This window comes from Aureobasidium melanogenum (genome assembly GCF_000721775.1).
Source record: "Aureobasidium melanogenum CBS 110374 unplaced genomic scaffold scaffold_3, whole genome shotgun sequence".
Classification (NCBI taxonomy): domain Eukaryota; kingdom Fungi; phylum Ascomycota; class Dothideomycetes; order Dothideales; family Saccotheciaceae; genus Aureobasidium; species Aureobasidium melanogenum.
The window spans coordinates 64,282-83,746 of NW_024470055.1; the positions used below are offsets into that span (position 1 = coordinate 64,282).

Genomic DNA, 19,465 nt, shown 5'->3' on the forward strand with positions numbered 1-19,465 from the left:
GGGGGGGGGGGGGGGGGGGGGGGGGAGGGGGGGGAATATGCCATGCAAAATCGATTCTGGCACTGGTTGCGATGCACATATAGCGGTTTGCTTTTTCCTGAATTGTAGCAGAATACTTGAGAATCCTTCTTTCATCTCTTGACATCCTTCTCTCCGATTTTCGCTGGTTCTCTAACGTACTGGCCGCCCTGTGTTGGCTGTCGTTGATCTCTTCCATGATACCTCAAACCTACACAAGCGCGACCTCCTTCCCTTTACAACTCAGACAATGTGGAGCCGCTCCTAGCGCCAGCGATTGGACGCCACAAACAGCCATCCTAACGATTAAGATCAACATCGTTGCACGAATCCTCGACTCTTTTTCCACGGGCCACGATCCCTTTGGTGAGCCCGCCAAACTAGATGATGGGTGTTCCGAGATCCTTTAGCGCGGGTTGCGAACAACTCGGAAGGATTGAACCAGTTTAGTTAAAGGCAGGGGCAGGCTCATATCATTATCACATGCGGGTTTGATGCTGGAGGTGGTTGGTATGATCAGTAATCCCTGGAGGTGATGTGCACCAAGTCGATCCGACACGTATGCGTAATAAAATGCGTGAGACCACATTAGACTCGGGGATAGAATTTCTCCGTCAACATTGCATACCTAAAAGTACTTACCAAGCGCATGATCTGCTACTCTTTCTCGACATGGCATCATCTGTAAACAGGGCTTTGGAGATCACACGGTCCGCAGAATTGACCGACACAAGTTCCAATAACTAGCTGCAGCAGGCAGCGATTACGAAATTGATCAGGAGAGATGATGGTAGTGGTCTTGTTGTTCTTGTCTTGTACCATTTGGCGATTTAAGCGCAGGAAGGAGGGTCCAGATGCGCCATTGGCTGTTCTGCGAGACTTGACAGTCGTTCCTCTTGCAGTGCAATAAGAAACACTAATGTTGCTGTCCGAGCTTGCCTGTTGGCGCTCCGGCGCGCCGCGTGCGCAACTGAAGATCCGGATGCTGGGTTCGTCGCATGCCGGCTACATCACCATCACCCAACATGAGTCGATCTGCTGCCCAATCAATAACAAGAGTCTTTCTGCTCAAAGGTAATATTGCGGAGAAGTTCGGACGAGAACTGTGATGCCTGTTCGAAGATGGAACAGAGGGGAGATTGCGCACTACAGCCATGTTTCCGATTTGATTTGACAAGTTGGCAAAATCAAGAGCGAAAGGCCGAGCTATATCAGAACCTTGATATAGGCATTGGAAGGAATGAAACTCTCTTTGCGGCAAGTGCAGGAAATGTGCTGCTCGCGGTCACAGGGAAATGTCCAAGAATAATAATGCGAAAAGCACAAAATGTTGCAATCGATTTGCGAGTCCACCCATCCAATAGAATTCAGCCCGGAAAACTCTCTCCTCCTCCTTCCGATTTTACGTTTGACACAGCCACTCTGGCCAACGCTCTGGTCGTTGTGCTCTCAGTGCGTGCGCTTTTACGGGGTAGTGACACTACTCCTTAACAGTAATGCGAGTGCGAAACCGCAGATCAGCGCAGAGCGGCGCGACCGTTGCATTGTGTGCGCAAGCTCTTGACGCTGCATCTTGCTGACCGTCGTCTCTGATTTCCTCTTGCCTATGTTTCGTAAGGTGGGGCCCTCGGTGGTAGTGACTTGCTTCTCGAATCTCGAGATATAAGTCAGGACATGAAACACAACGAGCAAATAACACCGAGCAAACTAGAGGGCAAAAGTGTCACGAGTCGAGTGTGATGCCATAGGCTGGTAAGCGCCTGCTGGACGGCTATGTTCGGTGGGCACGACGTAAGGCAGGCTTGTGCTTGATGTTTCCTATGTTTCTTGGTGCAATCGACGATTGCAACACAGGAGCGAGAACGACTAAGAGGACAAGCGAGAGATCCGCAATAGGCTGGAACCACAAACGATAACATCAATAATATGTTGGAAGGGGTAATAGCGATGAAAGAAGGCTGCATCATATGGCAGAGTGGCCGGCAGTTGTCTTGGTCAAAAGAAGTCCGAATCGGAGGAAGAAAGGAACGTGTGAATAGTGACTGGCAACATAGCAATAGTGGACCGAGTGGTTCACGCCCTCTCTGGCTCACAGCATCTTGTCATCTAGACCAGATTCTCTGCATGTATTCATGAAATGCACCTTCTCCATGGGTCGGATCTGGGTCCGTTACGCGAGGCGAGCTCAGGTGAGGAATTTTGTCTGGCATATGAATACTACTCAGAACCCCTCGTAGTGTGACGTTGGCCGTCATGCAGGCAACGACGTGGTGGACTCTCCATATTAAAGCCTGGGCTTTGCCTTCAGCCCATGCTGCATATCTATGAGGCCTGAGACCAACCAAGGCCATTTGAACCTGGTCACAAGAGACGTGTAGGACAGCTTTCCAAGGCTGAACAGCAAGGCGGATGATACCAACAGACCCAAATGACGTTGGTAGTATTGTAAGAGGGGTGAGTTGAACACTCTCTTGTCACACCTCATCCCAATATGATCATTCGCCTGGCGATATATAAGGCAAGTCCGTTGTAGAAACTGAATTCATCCTTCTACATTTCTCGTTCATCTAGACAACCCTTTGAAGTATACGAGCGCGACCAACATGTCTGACCAGGGGTAAGTTGCTTGAACGCCCTCGAAATGGTTTGGACTCAGTCTAACAGACCCTTCATCACACAGACGCGAATCTTTCACCGACAAGGTCTCGAAGACCGTCATGCCCGACAGCCAGAAGTCTGGTATGGACAAGACCAAGGACAAGGCATCTGGTGGCATGGACAGCGTAGCCGGTTCCATGCAGCCTGACAGCATGAAGTCGGGCTCGCAGAAGGCGGGTGACAAGAGCTCTAGCATGTACGAGCAAACCAAGGACGCCGTCAGCAACACCTTCTCCAGTGACAACAGTAGGTTTCTTCTATCCTATCGTGCGAAAAGGGACAAATGAAGCAAGATGTTAATCGTATGAACAGGCAAGCAGTAGTCTTCATGATGCCACGAACTCGTCAAGCCATATGCGGCTCATGAATAGTAGCAGATACTCGTAATTCCATAAGAACGAAGCCGTGGTCTATTCTCACAATCAATTCATCATCGTGAACAAGCGCACAAAGACAATATGTTTGAAGGATGGAATTCGACCGTGCTCTTACACGGAATCGAATCTAGCACGAGCGCTTTTGGGACTCATGGTAGCATTCATAACATCACTGCTCTCGAGGTACCTTGCAGGACGTGAGTTAGGTCTAACCAAACTGTACATAAACTACTAGAAAAGTCCAGTATTGGCGATGATAAATGGTCGCATTTCTGAGCAGGGTTATCCTAACAAACACAACAGCGAAGGACAAAAAGAAGAAAAATTAGAAAGATTAGAGTCTCACGAAGAACATCAGATTAGAGCGCCCAGACAATCAGAATGTAGACATGTAGCAGGATCGAGGTCAATCAGTGAGAGTATTGACCAACGGTTCCTCTCGGAGTTATCGCCGTCGGACTCCGTCCTATACCAGGAGTAAGAAAGGTGCGGTCGAGCAAGCTTGGCAAGGCAGCCACCTCCATCTCTGTCGTTTGTTGATTCGTCACACCCAACAAACACCCAATCCTTCATTACGATAAAGCCATCATGTCCAACAGAGATGCGAACGAAGCGCATATGAAGCAAAAGCGTGCCAGGTCACAACTCAGCTGTACAGCTTGCCGCCAGGGAAAACTACGATGTAACCGGGCGACGCCATGCGATCAATGTACGAAGCGAAGCAAAGAATCAGCATGCTGCTATTTGCCTCCAAAAACAAAGTCCAAAGGTCCACAAGATGTCAAAAGTCGGATACATCATCTCGAACAGCTCGTAGTCGATTTGATGAATTCAAGATCATCAAATGGTAACGATACTACGACCAGCAGTGGAGAATCGAACAACACTGCTGTCAGTGTCAGGGATTCTCCACCCACCTTAACGTCTGAATCTTCACGATCTGCTACTCGAAGCCTGTCTGAGCCAGAGAAAACTCAATCTGAGGTGACTCCACCCTACAGCGAAGATGGCAATTCACCAAAGAAGCAACATCAACATGAAGCACCTCAACAACTAGAATCATTCGGACATTTACGAATCAGTAGGGATGAGACCAGGTACGTGAACCATGGTGTCAAGGGCATGAGTCAACAGACTCTAGATAGCGTTTCGATCTTGCGCTCGCAACTCTCCTGTGGCGTTGCAGTGTTATTCGTCGGACAATGGAGAGTTTGCTGCGACTCTCGAGTATCAGAGTTGACGTATACCTTGTTTTGAGATGTTTCGAACGCTGTACATATGGCGACAAATCCCTCAGGATTATGCTAACAGTACCTTCCATCTTGTAGCTACTTTGGATCGTCTCACTGGGCCACAATCTTGAACAGTATCTGTGAACTGAAACGAGACCTTGAAGACTCTGGCGACGAGGCTTCAGACGACGACTTCGATGCATGGCGCAACGAGGAACCGTTGAATGTTTACGATGAAAAATTGCCTGGCCTTTTACGCTCACCTCGCCGAGTTACAAAAGCCGAATTACTGTCATACATGCCACAGAAAGTCGAAGCAGATGCACTGGTTTCACTCTGGTTCAGAGTACCACATCCTTACAAGGCAATAGTTCACGCCCCTCAATTCCAACATGAATACCGACAGTTCTGGCGATTACCAACTAGCGCGCCAGTGATGTGGTTGGGCGTGCTGTATGGAATGCTCGGCATGGCAAGTCTGTTCAAATTACGTGCTCTAAGAAACCCCAACACTCCAGACGTCCGGGCCACTATTAGGAAAGCCGACCTTTACCAAGAACTAGCGGCATCGGCGGCTGTGCTGGGAAACTATCTGAAACCGAAAACGTACACGATAGAGTGTTTGATACTCCATGCTGGGGGTAGCATGAATAACAATTCTAATGAGGTTTGGCTTCTCATGGGCATCGTTTTCAGGTTGGCTCTTCGTATGGGTTACCATCGAGATCCAAGTCACTACAGTAACATCTCAGTACTCGCAGGAGAGATGCGACGAAGGGTCTGGTATTTACTATACATGTTCGACACCCTTGGATCTTTCCAGCTCGGTCTACCTGCTATGCTGCGTGCAGTGCAAAGTGACACTCAGCCTCCACACAATCTCTTCGATCAAGACTTCTCCATACACAGCAAGACCCTACCGCCACCAAGGCCCGTCGAACAACTCACCCCTTCGGCTTACGGTGCTAGCAAGACCAGACTGGTTCAGGTATTTGCTTTGGCAGCGGACATGTCGCATGCAACAAAACCTCCCTCATATCTCGAAGTGATGGAGCTTGATAAGAGACTGAATGCGACAAAAGCATCCATACCCCATGGGCTCCAATACAAAGACCTGGAACAATGCCTTACAGAGGATCCGGAGTCACTGATGTGTCGGTTCGGTCTTGATTTGGTTTATCTAAAAGCCAAGATAGTTCTTCATCGTCGCTTCATGGTGGCATCAGCATCCCAAGCTGCGGTGACTTATTCTCGAAACTCTTGTATTTCCTCGGCGATGAAAACACTTGAGCATCATCGGACAATATATCGGGCATCCCGCCCCGGCGGGCAGCTCGAGAGTATCTCGTGGTACATGTGCTTCATGGGTACATACGACTTCCTGCTTGCAAGCATAATCATATGCCTGGAGCTAGCGCGCCAACTCAATGAACAACCTGATCCGGAAACCGACAAGATCGCTACACGTGAAGATATGGTAGCAGCACTTGAAGCATCAAAGAAAGTCTGGGAGGAAGCGGGCGAGGCTGATTTCGAGCTTGCACTTGGATCAGACAGATCAGGCCAGACGATCGAAAATGCCGCCGTGGCAGAGATCAGGAAGGCGTGCAAAGCAATGACGATAATGCTGGAGAAGGTAAAGCTGGACAAACGTAGTGACGTCGCACCTCCAGTCTTGCAAGACACAGGTTTTACAAAGATGTCGATGCCCGAGGAGCTGATGACAACGTCTGTTGCCCTACCCACGAATAATGGCTGGTCAGCAACAAATCAATGGGGCCCCCAAGACGACTTTTTGAACCTAGACAATATGATAGACGTATCCAACGACATTAACTGGGTAAGTGAGACAACATCACACAATCGGTCTTATATGTAACTAATACACAATGACAGGCGATGTGGGATCAACAATTCTCAACGCAACAAGCACAACAACAACTTGATCAATTCACTTGGACAGTGGATGATATGTTAGCTGCTGGTACACCAGGACTACCAGAACTGAACATGAATCTGGGCTAAAGGCCTTGTATGCGATGGCCATGTCTATTACGATGGCATATAGCATAATTGTGGCTATAAGTCTATATGAATATCTTGACAATAAAGCAGAGTGTCCGCAAAGGGTCGTCTGACATGCACTGTTCCGGGAAATTTTACTGTGGTTCGGATTTGGATATTCGATGTTCACACATACATATCTCATGTTCAAGACAATAAGTCCGCCCTTCAAGCGCGCTGGAAAAGTTGAGCGCACTTCGGGAACGGAAGACTGACATGGCAGGCAGTATCCACATAAGATTTCGACGAGTCATGATACTGAAGATATGGATTCCAGGTACGGAGGAAGCATACCAAGTACCAGCTCAAAGACTTACTTGTTGGATCAGAGATTCCTCAACGTACAGGACAACCGTACACTCAACGCCATGGAATCTCAAGCTCTGCACGCGGCGGTACCTCGAGGAGAGCAAGAGACTTCTCTAGAGAAAAGGAAGGCATAATCAGGAATGGAAAGCAGAAGGCACAGCTAGAAGCCGACCGATGGACACAAGAGAACGCAGGAGGAGCCTGGAAGCAGGAGATGGGCACTGCTCAAACCAGAACGTCAAAGAAATGATCGGGAATGACCACTACTGCACGAGAAACATCTCCTTGAACCCCGTGATGTGTCTACATCGGTTATTTTTACAGAATCTGTGAAGAATCTTTCAATTGCCGACCTGTTGTAAGGCCTCTGCAAGCGAAGCGGCATCAACAACGACTATTGTTGCAATAACATTTTACTTTATCAATTTCTCGTACTCTGTCAATACCTTGCTTGCCAGCATTTGACTCGGGAATACGAAGAAACAAAACCATTTGAGTCAAAGTCTAAGATAATATTTGACTCGAAAATACGGAGGAGAATAAACCAATTTGAGTCAAAGTGCAAGATAGCATTTGCCGCATGCGATCAGGCACGACAACACGAGAGCTATTTTACGATGTGATCGATAATGGCCAGCCGTCCGAGCAAAAGGTCACGGACTGCTGCTCAGAAATTCTACCGAGAGGGTCTTTAATATGTATGTTATGAGGACCCTTTCCTTGACCGGCGCAGAGCGAGTAGAGAAAAGAGAGGCATAGTGAGTTAAAAATTACGGCCTTGGAGTGACAACAAAAAATTTCGAGCAAGTTCTACTGTTGTTCAATAAAATAACAAGGTCAACAAATCCCGGACCGAGGACATATTAGCGAGCTAGGCAACATATGCTCGTCTACGCGGTCGGGTTTGAATTCAACTTTGCAGAGAAACGGGGTCTGTGGTGCTTGACCCGTGTAAGGCTGAGAGAGTGAACCTTGTGCCTTGCGACATCTCGCCCAAAAATAGCCGCGACAGCAACGATGGGCGAGATCGTGGGGAAGATCAAGCGCAACACGAGAATGAAAGGTCTGTCGAGCATACGTACGTGTGGCATGCTCTCTTTCAACTGTTTCATCGACTCGCAAAGGTGGAACATCGCAAAGTAGACGGAATCCTGCAACCGAGCCAACGTGCTGGGACAGCAACGTTGATTTGACTTTGACCATACGGAAAGCCTTCATCTCTCCGGTCTGGCGCTTGAGACATGAATTATGCTTCCAACGCCAAACTCTGATTGATTGGGACGAATGAGAGAAGAGGGAAAGCGAAGCACAGAAGAGACTTTGTGCCATCATATCAACAAGCATTTGAATTGAGAAGCCTCCAAGCGGGTATATTGTCAGAAGAAGAAAAGACCGAGACCGAGACCATCCCAAACCACCTTGCCCAGTACCAGCAGGGTAAGAACACCATTCCCAGAACGCCACTCCGATTATGTACATTACACCACTTTTTATATACATGATTCAATCGTGAAAGACTTTCAGCCAGTCTTGGCTCTCTTCCTTCTAAGCTCGCCAGCGGCAGCATTCATCATGCTTTCTCGGAGCATGTCATTCTCCTCCTCAAGCTGTCTGATATACTCAGCGGCAGCTGCGAGCACTTCGGCCTTTGAAGGCTTCGGGGGTTGTCCGCTTCTTGCAGGTTGCAGAGTAGCGATCTCGGGCACCGAGGCGCGCAGACGTTCAAAGTTATCGGAAAGGTTAGCCCGGTACCTTTGCTCAACTTTCTGGTGGTCTACTCTGCTACCCTTGGGGCGACCGAGCGCTGGTGATGTGGGGGCCTCGACTGAGCTGTCTTGTTGTTGAAGATGGGATTGTTGATTTGATGAGGAAGAGCGAGGAGGTGATTGAGAGAAAGCACTGAAGCGCTTAGGTTGTGAAGCACTTGTGTTGTGGTAGGCGGCTGTGAGCATGGAGTCGATATCGCAGTAACCAGTCATGGATGTGATGCCAGCATCGATGGAAAGCTTCTTGACACTCAGGTCCAGGCTCTCGTAAGGGTTCCAATGGGCTTCATAGTTTGTTGGGGGTGTGCAAAGCGAGTCTGCATACTCGAAAGGACTGCTGTGGCTGCCATTGCTTGAGGAATCAGAGCATGATGAGTCGGAGAAAGCGGACATGGGTGTTTGTTGGCTCATGTGGCTTGATGCCACTTGCGGAATGCTGGGAAGTTGTGATTCGAAAGCCTTCTCAAAGAGATTGTGGTCGTCACTGGCGTAACCCGAATCCTTTGGTTGTTGGAGCAGCCATTGGCTGTTGGCCATGGCCGATGTGTTGTAGAAGGCTTGTTGGGGGTAAGCACCCATGGTGTTGGTATACACAAAGTTCATACTGATGTGTGACTTTTGTGTGATGCGGTGACAAAATCTCTTTTGGGTAATGAAGTGATGAGATTTGTTTTGGTATGTTGATGAACAAGAATCCAAAGGCGAAGATGTGAAGATGATCTGAGGTATATGTATTTGAGGTCGAGGAAGGTTGACCGCATTGAGCAGTGATCTGCGAATGTCAACAATAAGCTTCTCCAGTGCTCTTTCAGGGGCAGAGAACAGAACCTAGCAAACTCTAAACTCTTTAGGAAAGAGCGTCAATGTTTAGGCGTTGTGACTGTTCAGTCGCTGGCGCAAACGGCAAGACGTCGGTGGAGTTGCGTTCGCCCGGGACTTTGAGACATCCGTGGACCTGGACTGAGGTACGACTCGGTATGGACTTGAGTCGAATGGGCTGATGTTTAACGATCACCGCAACAAATGCATAGTATTTCGAGCCCCTGCATTCACAGGGTCCATTGACACCTGCAACGCATCGCGCAACATGACATGACGAGCGCCGTGCTTTCAGCAGAGGGCTGACAAGCCACTGCCAGTCTGCGCACAGAAGGCGCTTGAATCCACCTTGTTGGTACAGATGCAGTCAATGGTGCAAGCCATAACCTGATGAGACGCTTCTCTGGGTCCAAAAATCTCGGTTCGTGCTGTGCAAGAGGCTTGAGCTCGAGATGGTTTTGTCACAATATCATCTCTTGCGCAAGCCACAGGTCTAGACTTGCGCTGACAGATCGACGCAGCCACGTGAAATTCTGTGAACCGGAGGCATGTTTGGACGCGACGTTGAAGAGAACGAAGTTGTTCCTGCCAATCACAATGCGTCTCGGAAGCCCAGCCGAAACGGTTTCTCGCAACCGTGACAACTTCGAGCTCAAATTCCCTTCTCTGACTTTATCGGAAAGCCCGGTGGCTTGCAGAGGAATTTGTTAGTTCGGTAACGCTTGCACCTGACTTCTCAGCGCAAACGTATTTCAGGGATGCCATCGCCGATCTCTTGTGAAGTTTCTGATGCAGAGGCATTTTTGGTGCACAACGTTGGAGAAACACCTTGGATGAGCAACCCACCTCTCTCAAAGATGCCGGGTTTGACGATCTATAGCCCCCGATCTTCAGATATACCTGCGGCCCGCTGCCGTGGATAGTCGCAGATGTCTTGCATGCCAAACAAGTATTGACATCTAGGTCTTCAAACCTATACGTAGAATACCAAGACGAAGCAAAATTCAGTACACGGAGTACTTTTAAGAGACCTGCAGGCGCGAAAAGAGCACCAAGAGCCCCCTGGAAGAACCTACGTACTCAAGTGGGTCGTAGGCGCTCGACCAACACGCCAGCTGAATACCTCAAATCCTCTGCAAAGAGCATTGGCGGCGACCGCGTGCATTCGGCCGGCATCTGCATCAAATGGCGAAGCGACTCTTTGCCTGCTCGGTCTGATGTGGTCGGAGTGTTGTCGTTTACTCCGAGTTGGTCAAAGTCGTTTGTCTTGGCAGAAGCACAAAGGTCTAGAGCGTGCATAGTTTAATCGCGAAGCATGAAATTATTGACATTTTCCAGAAAAGTCTTGGCTACGACCAAGTTCCTTTCCAAAATTGATTCCTCTGCAAGGGCTTCTTACTCGTAGTGCACTCCGAGATGAACCATGAGATTACTTTGCGCATGAGACACAATCGTTGCCGGGACTCGCGGTTCGCAGTGGAGCCGAGCAACTGTGAGTTCGCAGCGGGAAACGGCATTATTATCCACTCTAGGATCGTGCTTTACTTTCCAGTTTCCCGGCTTCGCTTGCATTATGTGGCAGATATCGCAGACAAGCTCTGCGCCAATGTGTATCAAGGTCAGACGCAGACAGCCAAAGAAACGATATTACAGCATCTGTCATCTACAGTGACAGTTATGGGGCCCAGCACGGATCACTGAGTAAGAGGCTCCGCGCCTGAGAATAGACCTGCCTGGACCACTTGTGTGCCTTGATTTTTGAGTCTGCCACAACGTCGCATAAGGCTGGCATCGATCTGAAAGAACATAACGGCGCATTGGCAATCAACATCGGGGTAGAGATCGCAATATCATGGAGTCGTAAGATGTGCAGTGCATTCTGCCATGTTTGGATCAAGGAAGACTGCAGAGATTGCTAGCGTACAATAATATTGAAGCCTCAATTAATAAAACATTTACTGGTTTGTCGTACGGATGGCAGCAGCAGCTGCGGGCACATCCTGATCGAGAGGAAGAATGTCTGGCACTGGACCGACAGGCGTGATCGAGAACGGATTGATCTGCTTGTGCGATTTTGTGTAGTGGCACTTGATGTGAGTGAACTCGGTGGTACTCTTGAAGGCATCGTGGTTCCAGTACAGGTTACGCACCCACCTAAAGTGATAAATGTCAGCATAATCTTTCCTTTGTCAATAGTGGATCAAAGCATACTTGTGTAGGTTAGGGTAGCCACTGCGGATGTCACGGATGTTGCACTTGAAGTGTTGAACGTAGACGGCATCGAACCGGATGATGGTTGTGTAGAGGCGCACATCGAGCTCGGTTAGCTTGTCGCCTAGATAGTAGGGACCGCCAGATTTGGCAAGGTCCTCCTCTGCGCGATCCAGCGACTTGAACAAAGTCTTGACGTTCTTCTCGTAGGCCTCTTGTGTTCTGAGTAGGGTCAGTCAGGAATCAATTCATCTTCGAGAAGCATAGACACGTACGTGGCAAAGCCTGACTTGTAGACACCGTTGTTGATATCATTGTAAGTCCACTCATTGGTCTCGTCGATACGCTTTTCGAGGTCTGAAGGGAGAAGATCCACATTCTTGAACTTCTCGGCAACCAGATCGTCAAATGCGTGATACATCATTCTGATGATTTCACTACTCTCATTGTTGACGATGCGCTTTTGCTTCTTGTCGTAGAGAGTAGGTACAGTGAAGCGACCTTCATAGTCCTTGTTGTTCTCAAAGTAGATATCCCGAAGATGAGTATAGCCTTCGTGCAGAGGATCGGGTGTGGTGTTGTCTCCGGGAACACCTTCGTCAGGCTTGGCAAATCTCCAGCCCTTCTCGAGCATCTCCCAGTGGACAGAAGTGTAAGAGATGATATCCTCAAGACCCTTGAGCTTACGGACGATTAGAGCACGGTGTGCCCAGGGGCATGCATATGAGACATAGAGATGGTATCTGCCTTTCTCGGCAGGGAACTCTGCACCTGGCTCGTTCTTGATGAAATCACGGAAGGTGGATTGTTGTCTCTTGAACTCTCCAGACTTGTCCTTGGGATCAACCCAATCGAGAATATCCTTCTTCTTGTCTTCGGTCTATCAAATCATCAGTGTGCTGCGAATAGCGAGGAAAAGTTCAGTCGACTGACAGCCATTTTGCGAATTGAAATACGTGAGGGTGTCAAGTGTGTATTGATCAGTTGCGAGCGTCTAAGCAAGGAGAACATACGTGCCAGTCAAGAGTAACAGGCAATGAGCTGTTATGTATCTCTGTCGAAGCAAAGAGAGTTCGAGTGTAGCTTGTTGTAAGCTGCTGACCTCATCGCAAGTTGCGAGCAAAGTGATGACCGAATAATTTCGTTAATTGTCCTTAATCCTGGCTAAGTCGGCATAAGTGCCACTAATTGATGGTCAATTCATCCTCAACGGTACCCTTCGGCCGGAGCTGCCTTGTGCTTGATGCACCTGCAGCACCACAGCTTGATCTTCCCGCACTCCCGCATCGCCGCAGGAACCGATTTCACGGGCTTGGAAAAAAATGATTCAGCCCAAAGACCGTCCTTCAATTTGCTTCACGAGCAAGTGTCGACCTTGATAGACAGGCACAAAGTCTTTTGCTCTTCAATGGACATTATTAGGAGTGGTAGCTCAGCGATACCGCACTCAACAAAATGATCTGCGTGTACCAACGGCCTGTCTCGGCGGCCATTTAGGTGTAAAAAGTTTTGCATTTTTTTGTGCAGATCGAAGGTCACTGAAGCCATGAATGAGCGTCGGTGCAGCTGTAGGAGACAGGGGAAGCGACATAATAGTGAATACATCTGCTCACTTGTCGTTCTAGAGTCTTTCCAGAGCATCTGTGTCTTCAGGTTCACAGCTGAACATTGTCTTCCCCGTCTTTCTGCGATCTCCAGGAGAAACATTGACCATTAAAATGACGTGGTCGCCGGCGAGCACGCACGTTCCTCATCGCGGGGACACAGCTTTAGCGCCAAGACCCTGGAGACATTTTTTCATAACCACCTTGTCTTTTTTCTCCCTCCTTGTGTCATCAGTTCAAACTGGCCTCGTCTTGCACAATGGCTGGCCACACTGGAGACAAGCTCATCGCCCTTGAGGCCAGAGAAGGCACTGAATGTGTCCGTCTCGCCGAAGGCAAATCCTTTGGTGCTGAGAAGAGCGTAGCCGGCGAGCTGGTCTTCTCGACTGGCATGGTCGGCTACGAGGAGTCCATCACCGACCCTTCATACAAAGGCCAAATCTTGGTCCTCACCTACCCCCTGATCGGCAACTATGGTGTGCCCGACAGAAACGAGATGGATCCTCTTCTCAAGGACCTCCCTGCTCACTTCGAGGCCTCTCAGATCCACGTTTCTGGTCTGATTGTTGCTTCTTACTGCGGCGAAGACTACTCACATTACCTGGCCACCTCTTCATTGGGCAAATGGCTGAAGGAGCAAGGCGTGCCTGCTCTTTGCGGAGTCGACACCCGCGCCCTCACCAAGATCATCCGCGAGAAGGGTAGCATGCTCGGCCGCATGAGACTGCAAAAGTCCGGCTCCAAGGCTGCTGCTCCTATCACCAACGGCATCACCCTCAGCAACGGCGAGACCGAGGAGAAGCCCGAATTTGAGGAGGTCGAATGGTCCAACCCCAACAACAAGAACTTGGTTGCAGATGGTAAGGCTACCTGACAACACAGGTGGGGAAGCTGCTTCTGACATAGTCTAGTTTCGATCAAGGAACCCAAGATTTACTCGCCCGACCCTTCAAATGCCCTGAAGCACCCCTCGGGCAGATCCATTCGCATTGTCTGCGTCGATGTTGGTCTCAAGTACAACCAGCTTAGATGCCTCGTCAAGCGTGGTGTCGAGGTACAGGTCGTTCCCTGGGACTACGATTTCCCCGCGTTGGCTGGCAAGGAGTACGATGGTCTCTTCATTTCCAACGGTCCTGGTGACCCGGCATTGATGGAGAAGACTGTCAAGAACATTCAGGCCAACATCCGCGAGGCCAGAGTCCCCATCTTCGGTATCTGTTTGGGACACCAGCTTCTTGCCCGTGCTTCGGGTGCTGAGACCGTCAAAATGAAGTACGGTAACAGAGGCCACAACATTCCTTGCACAAACTTGATCTCCGGCAAGTGCTACATCACATCCCAAAACCACGGTTACGCCGTCGACTCGCGCACCTTGACTCAAGACTGGTCTGAGCTGTTCGTCAACGCAAACGACGGCTCCAACGAGGGTATCAGACACATCAGCCGCCCCTACTTCAGTGTCCAATTCCACCCCGAAAGTGCCCCCGGTCCTCAGGACACCGAGAACCTCTTTGATGTCTTCCTGGATGCCGTCCAGAAGGTCATCGAGGACCCCAGCATGATGCACCAGCCCATCAAGTTCCCTGGCGGTGATCTTGCTGAGAACCAGAAGGCCAACCCCAGAGTCTCCGTCAAGAAGGTCCTGGTTCTTGGCAGTGGTGGTCTTTCCATCGGTCAAGCCGGTGAGTTCGATTACTCTGGTTCGCAAGCCATCAAGGCTCTTAAGGAGGAGGGTATCTACACAATTTTGATCAACCCCAACATCGCCACCATCCAGACTTCCAAGGGTCTGGCCGACAAGGTCTACTTCCTTCCTGTGAACGCCGACTTTGTCCGCAAGGTCATCAAGCAGGAGAAGCCTGACGGTATCTACTGTACTTTCGGTGGTCAGACTGCTCTGTCGGTCGGTATCCAGCTCAAGGATGAGTTCGAGAGCCTTGGTGTCAAGGTCCTCGGTACCCAAATCGACACTGTCATCACCACTGAGGATCGTGAGCTCTTCGCTCGTGCCATGGAGTCGATTGGCGAGAAGTGCGCTATGTCCGCCTCTGCCAACAACATGGAGGAGGCTATCGCTGCTGGTAAGCAGATTGGCTTCCCTCTGATCATTCGTGCCGCATACGCTCTCGGTGGTCTGGGCAGTGGTTTCGCCGACAACGAGGAGCAACTTGTCGAACTCTGCAACAAGGCCTTTGCTGCCAGTCCTCAAGTCCTCATCGAGCGTAGTATGAAGGGCTGGAAGGAAATCGAGTACGAAGTCGTCCGTGATTGCCAGGACAACTGCATCACGGTCTGTAACATGGAGAACTTCGACCCTCTGGGTATCCACACTGGTGACTCCATTGTCGTTGCTCCCTCGCAGACTCTCTCTGACAAGGACTTCATGATGTTGAGACGCACTGCCGTCAACGTCATTCGTCACCTCGGCGTTGTTGGTGAGTGTAACATTCAGTACGCTCTCAACCCTGACTCAAGAGAGTACTGCATCATTGAGGTCAACGCTCGTCTGTCGCGTTCCTCGGCTCTTGCTTCTAAGGCTACTGGTTACCCCTTGGCTTTCGTTGCTGCCAAGCTTGGTCTCGGTATTCCATTGAACGAGATCAAGAACACCGTCACCAAGGTTACCTGCGCCTGCTTCGAGCCTTCCCTCGACTACGTCGTTGTCAAGATTCCCCGTTGGGATCTGAAGAAGTTCACTCGTGTCTCCACTCTCCTCGGCTCCGCCATGAAGAGTGTTGGTGAAGTCATGAGCATTGGTAGAACATTCGAAGAAGCAATCCAGAAGGCTATCCGAGCTGTCGATGTCAGCAACCTCGGCTTCCAGGAGACCAGCGCTCTTATGTCTATCGACCAGGAGCTGCAGACTCCTTCTGACCAGAGAATGTTTGCAATTGCCAACGCCATGCACTCTGGTTACAGCGTCGAGAAGATCTGGGAGTTGACCAAGATCGACAAGTGGTTCCTCAGCAAGCTCAAGGGCTTGAGCGACTTCGGCAAGCTCATGAGCACCAAGAAGGTTACCGAAGTCCCTTCAACTCTTTTCAGACAGGCCAAGGAGCTCGGTTTCTCAGACAAGCAATTGAGTATTTTCTGGTCCACCAATGAGCAGACTGTCCGCAAGCACAGACTCGAGTACGACATCATGCCCGTTGTCAAGCAAATTGACACAGTCGCTGGTGAATTCCCAGCGTACACCGTAAGGCGCTCCACTTTCCCTTCTACCTTCATGAATGTTTGCTGACTTGTTTCTTGCAGAACTATCTATACACGACGTATAATGGCGTAGAAAGTGACGTTCAGTTCAACGACAACGGTGTCATGGTTCTCGGATCAGGCGTCTACAGAAGTGAGAGCATTTGGAATAAGAAATGCAAAGAAAGTGACTAACATGTTTGTTCAGTTGGGTCTTCCGTCGAATTCGATTGGTGCTCCGTCCGCACTGTCCGCACCTTGAGGGAGCAAGGATTTAAGACTGTTATGGTCAACGTGAGTAAATCCTTACATTCCTTCATTTATGACTTGTGCTGACTTCCTCGTTGTACAACCCGGAAACCGTATCCACCGATTACGACGAGGCCGACCGCCTGTACTTCGAGAACATCACCCTCGAGACCGTCCTCGACATTTACCAGCTCGAGAACTCCAGCGGTGTCATCCTCTCTATGGGTGGTCAGACTCCCAACAACATCTCTCTGCCTCTCCACCGTCTCAACGTCAAGATTCTTGGTACTTCCCCTGAGATGATCGACTCTGCCGAGAACAGATACAAGTTCTCGCGTATGCTCGATAGAATTGGTGTCGATCAGCCTCAATGGAAGGAGCTGACCAGCATTGACGAGGCCAAGAAGTTCTGTGACGCAGTCTCTTACCCTGTGCTTGTCCGTCCTTCATACGTTCTCTCTGGAGCTGCTATGAACACTGTCTACTCCGAGCACGACCTCGCCAACTACCTTAACCAGGCTGCTGAGGTTTCGAAGGAGCACCCCGTCGTCATCACCAAGTACATTGAGGGTGCCAAGGAGATTGAGATGGATGCTGTCGCCCGCAACGGTACCATGATCGGCCACTTCATCTCTGAGCACGTTGAGAATGCCGGTGTTCACTCTGGTGATGCCACTCTCATCCAGCCTCCTCAGGACTTGGATGCCGAGACCGTCAGACGTATCGAGGAAGCCACCAAGAAGATTGGTGAGGCTCTCAACATCACCGGTCCTTACAACATCCAGTTCATCGCCAAGGACAACGACATTAAGGTCATTGAGTGCAACGTCAGAGCCTCGAGATCTTTCCCCTTCGTCTCCAAGGTCACTGGTGTCGACTTGATCGAATTGGCCACCAAGGCTATGACTGGTCTTCCCCTCCAGGAGTACCCCCCTGTCACCATGCCCGCAGACTACATTGGTGTCAAGGTTCCTCAATTCTCCTTCTCGCGTCTTTCCGGAGCTGACCCCGTTACTGGTGTTGAGATGGCCTCCACTGGTGAGGTCGCATGTTTCGGTCGCACCAAGTACGAGGCTTACATGAAGGCTCTCGTCGCCACCGGCTTCCGTCTTCCCAAGAAGAACATTCTTCTGTCTATCGGTGCTTACAAGGACAAGCAAGAATTGTTGCCTTCCATTGAGAAGCTTCACAAGCTTGGCTACAGCCTTTACGCCACCGCTGGTACTGCTGACTTCCTCGAGGAGCACGGTGTTCCTTGCAAGTTCTTGGAGGCTCTTCAGGACGACGAGCAGAGAACTGAGTACTCGTTGACTCACGCTCTTGCCAACAACTTGATCGACTTGTACATCAACTTGCCCTCAAGCAACCGCTTCCGTCGCCCTGCCAACTATATGTCCAAGGGTTACCGTACTCGCAGAATGGCCGTTGACTACCAGACTCCTCTGGTCACCAACGTCAAGAACGCCAAGATTCTGATCGAGGCCATTGCTCGCAACTACGACATGGCAGTCAGCAGCCTCGACTACCAGACCTTCGCTGAGCTTCCATCGACCTCTCTTGAGGAGCCCATTGCCAAGCAGACACCTTCTCTCCAGGAGCTCCTTCACAACTCTCCCTTCAAGGGCAGAGACATCACCTCTGTCAACCAATTCACAAGAAAGGAGCTCCATCTCCTCATGACTGTCGCTTCGGAGATGCGTCTGGGTGTTGAGCGTGAGGGTGTTCTCGATATCCTCAAGAACAAGCTTCTCTGCTTGATGTTCTACGAGCCTTCAACTCGTACTTCATCTTCCTTCGATGCTGCTATGAAGCGTCTTGGTGGTCAATGCATCATGATCAACGAGTCTCACTCTAGCACCAAGAAGGGCGAGACTTTGTCAGACACCATCCGCACTCTCGACCAATATGGTGATGCTATTGTCCTCCGTCACCCTGACGATGACAGCGCCGATGTTGCTGCCGAAGCTGCCGACCACCCCATCATCAACGCTGGCAACGGCTCCCGCGAGCACCCTACCCAGGCCTTCTTGGATCTTTTCACCATCCGTGAGGAGGTCGGTACAGCCAATGGTCTCACTATCACCTTCGTCGGTGACCTGAAGTACGGCCGCACCGTACACTCTCTCTGCGAGCTTTTGAAGCACTACGACTGCACCATCAACCTGGTGGCACCCAAGGAGATTGGCCTTCCTGAGAAGGTTCGCAGTGGTCTCCAGAGCCGTGGTCAACTTGGTGCCGAGTCTCACGAGCTTACTCCCGAGATCGTCGCTAAGTCCGACGTCATCTATTGCACTCGTGTGCAGAAGGAGCGTTTCGAGGACCTGTCTCTGTACGAGAAGGTCAAGGATGGTCTCGTCGTCAGCGCTGCCACCCTCAAGCACGCAAAGAAGAACATGATTGTCATGCACCCTCTTCCTCGCAACCTTGAGCTCAGCCCTGAGGTTGACAACGACCCCAGAGCTGCTTACTTCAGACAGGTAAGTTTAGCCCTCTCCAGGTTTCTGATTTGTTTACTGACAATTGTTGCAGATGAAGTATGGCATGTTCGTCCGCATGGCCCTTTTGGCCTTGGTCATGGCATCATAATAGCACAGGAACGCGTTTCGGAACCAAAGATACAAAAATTGGGAATGGCGTTTTCTTGTAGACTACCGTGGAAGCGATTCGGAGGATCTTTTTCTTTTTTTCCTGCTGTTTTTTTGTATACAAAAGATACTATACCTCACGCCCTCTTAAATCGGGTTCGACATGCATTTGCGTTCAGTATTTATCAATATCTGTTCGCCACGCCGTCCCGTTTATCACGTATTCGAGCCTGGATTGCTCTGCGTGTGTTTACGTGTTATGCGTTACGTCTGTTACGAATTATGTATATATTTTGTTTTATTTTTTCTTGTATATAGAGAAGTTATTTCAATTTGATTTTACCGTCTTTTGCTCTTTCCTTTTGTTTGAGGTCTTCTTCT

General features: G+C 49.9%; 5 protein-coding genes across 5 annotated transcripts; 3 read left to right on the plus strand and 2 right to left on the minus strand.

The window, feature by feature from the left end:
- Nucleotides 1-2,621: 2,621 nt before the first annotated feature.
- Nucleotides 2,622-2,963, plus strand: M437DRAFT_72468 (uncharacterized protein; the record flags this gene model as incomplete). Its single annotated transcript, XM_041025863.1, has 2 exons — nucleotides 2,622-2,635; nucleotides 2,699-2,963. 2 exons carry the CDS (start codon nucleotides 2,622-2,624, stop codon nucleotides 2,961-2,963), a joined length of 279 nt encoding a protein of 92 aa, XP_040882591.1.
- Nucleotides 2,964-3,641: 678 nt separating this feature from the next.
- On the plus strand, nucleotides 3,642-6,164 carry M437DRAFT_40439 (uncharacterized protein; the record flags this gene model as incomplete). The annotated part of the gene is made up of 4 exons (XM_041020196.1): nucleotides 3,642-3,944; nucleotides 4,017-4,150; nucleotides 4,382-5,480; nucleotides 5,577-6,164. 4 exons carry the CDS (start codon nucleotides 3,642-3,644, stop codon nucleotides 6,162-6,164), a joined length of 2,124 nt encoding a protein of 707 aa, XP_040882592.1.
- A 2,062-nt stretch (nucleotides 6,165-8,226) lies between these two features.
- M437DRAFT_15562 (uncharacterized protein) lies at nucleotides 8,227-8,664 on the minus strand (the record flags this gene model as incomplete). Its single annotated transcript, XM_041018818.1, has 1 exon — nucleotides 8,227-8,664. A coding segment is annotated over one exon (438 nt), but the record flags the coding sequence as incomplete, so codon positions are not given.
- A 2,534-nt stretch (nucleotides 8,665-11,198) lies between these two features.
- M437DRAFT_81432 (uncharacterized protein) lies at nucleotides 11,199-12,393 on the minus strand (the record flags this gene model as incomplete). Its single annotated transcript, XM_041027557.1, has 4 exons — nucleotides 11,199-11,397; nucleotides 11,455-11,676; nucleotides 11,730-12,334; nucleotides 12,388-12,393. The coding sequence occupies 4 exons, from the start codon at nucleotides 12,391-12,393 to the stop codon at nucleotides 11,199-11,201; spliced, it is 1,032 nt and encodes a 343-aa protein (XP_040882594.1).
- Nucleotides 12,394-13,317: 924 nt separating this feature from the next.
- M437DRAFT_40568 (bifunctional carbamoylphosphate synthetase/aspartate transcarbamylase) lies at nucleotides 13,318-19,085 on the plus strand (the record flags this gene model as incomplete). Its single annotated transcript, XM_041020214.1, has 6 exons — nucleotides 13,318-13,918; nucleotides 13,970-16,254; nucleotides 16,314-16,404; nucleotides 16,459-16,490; nucleotides 16,634-18,976; nucleotides 19,029-19,085. The coding sequence occupies 6 exons, from the start codon at nucleotides 13,318-13,320 to the stop codon at nucleotides 19,083-19,085; spliced, it is 5,409 nt and encodes a 1,802-aa protein (XP_040882595.1).
- Between the last annotated feature and the right edge of the window lie 380 nt (nucleotides 19,086-19,465).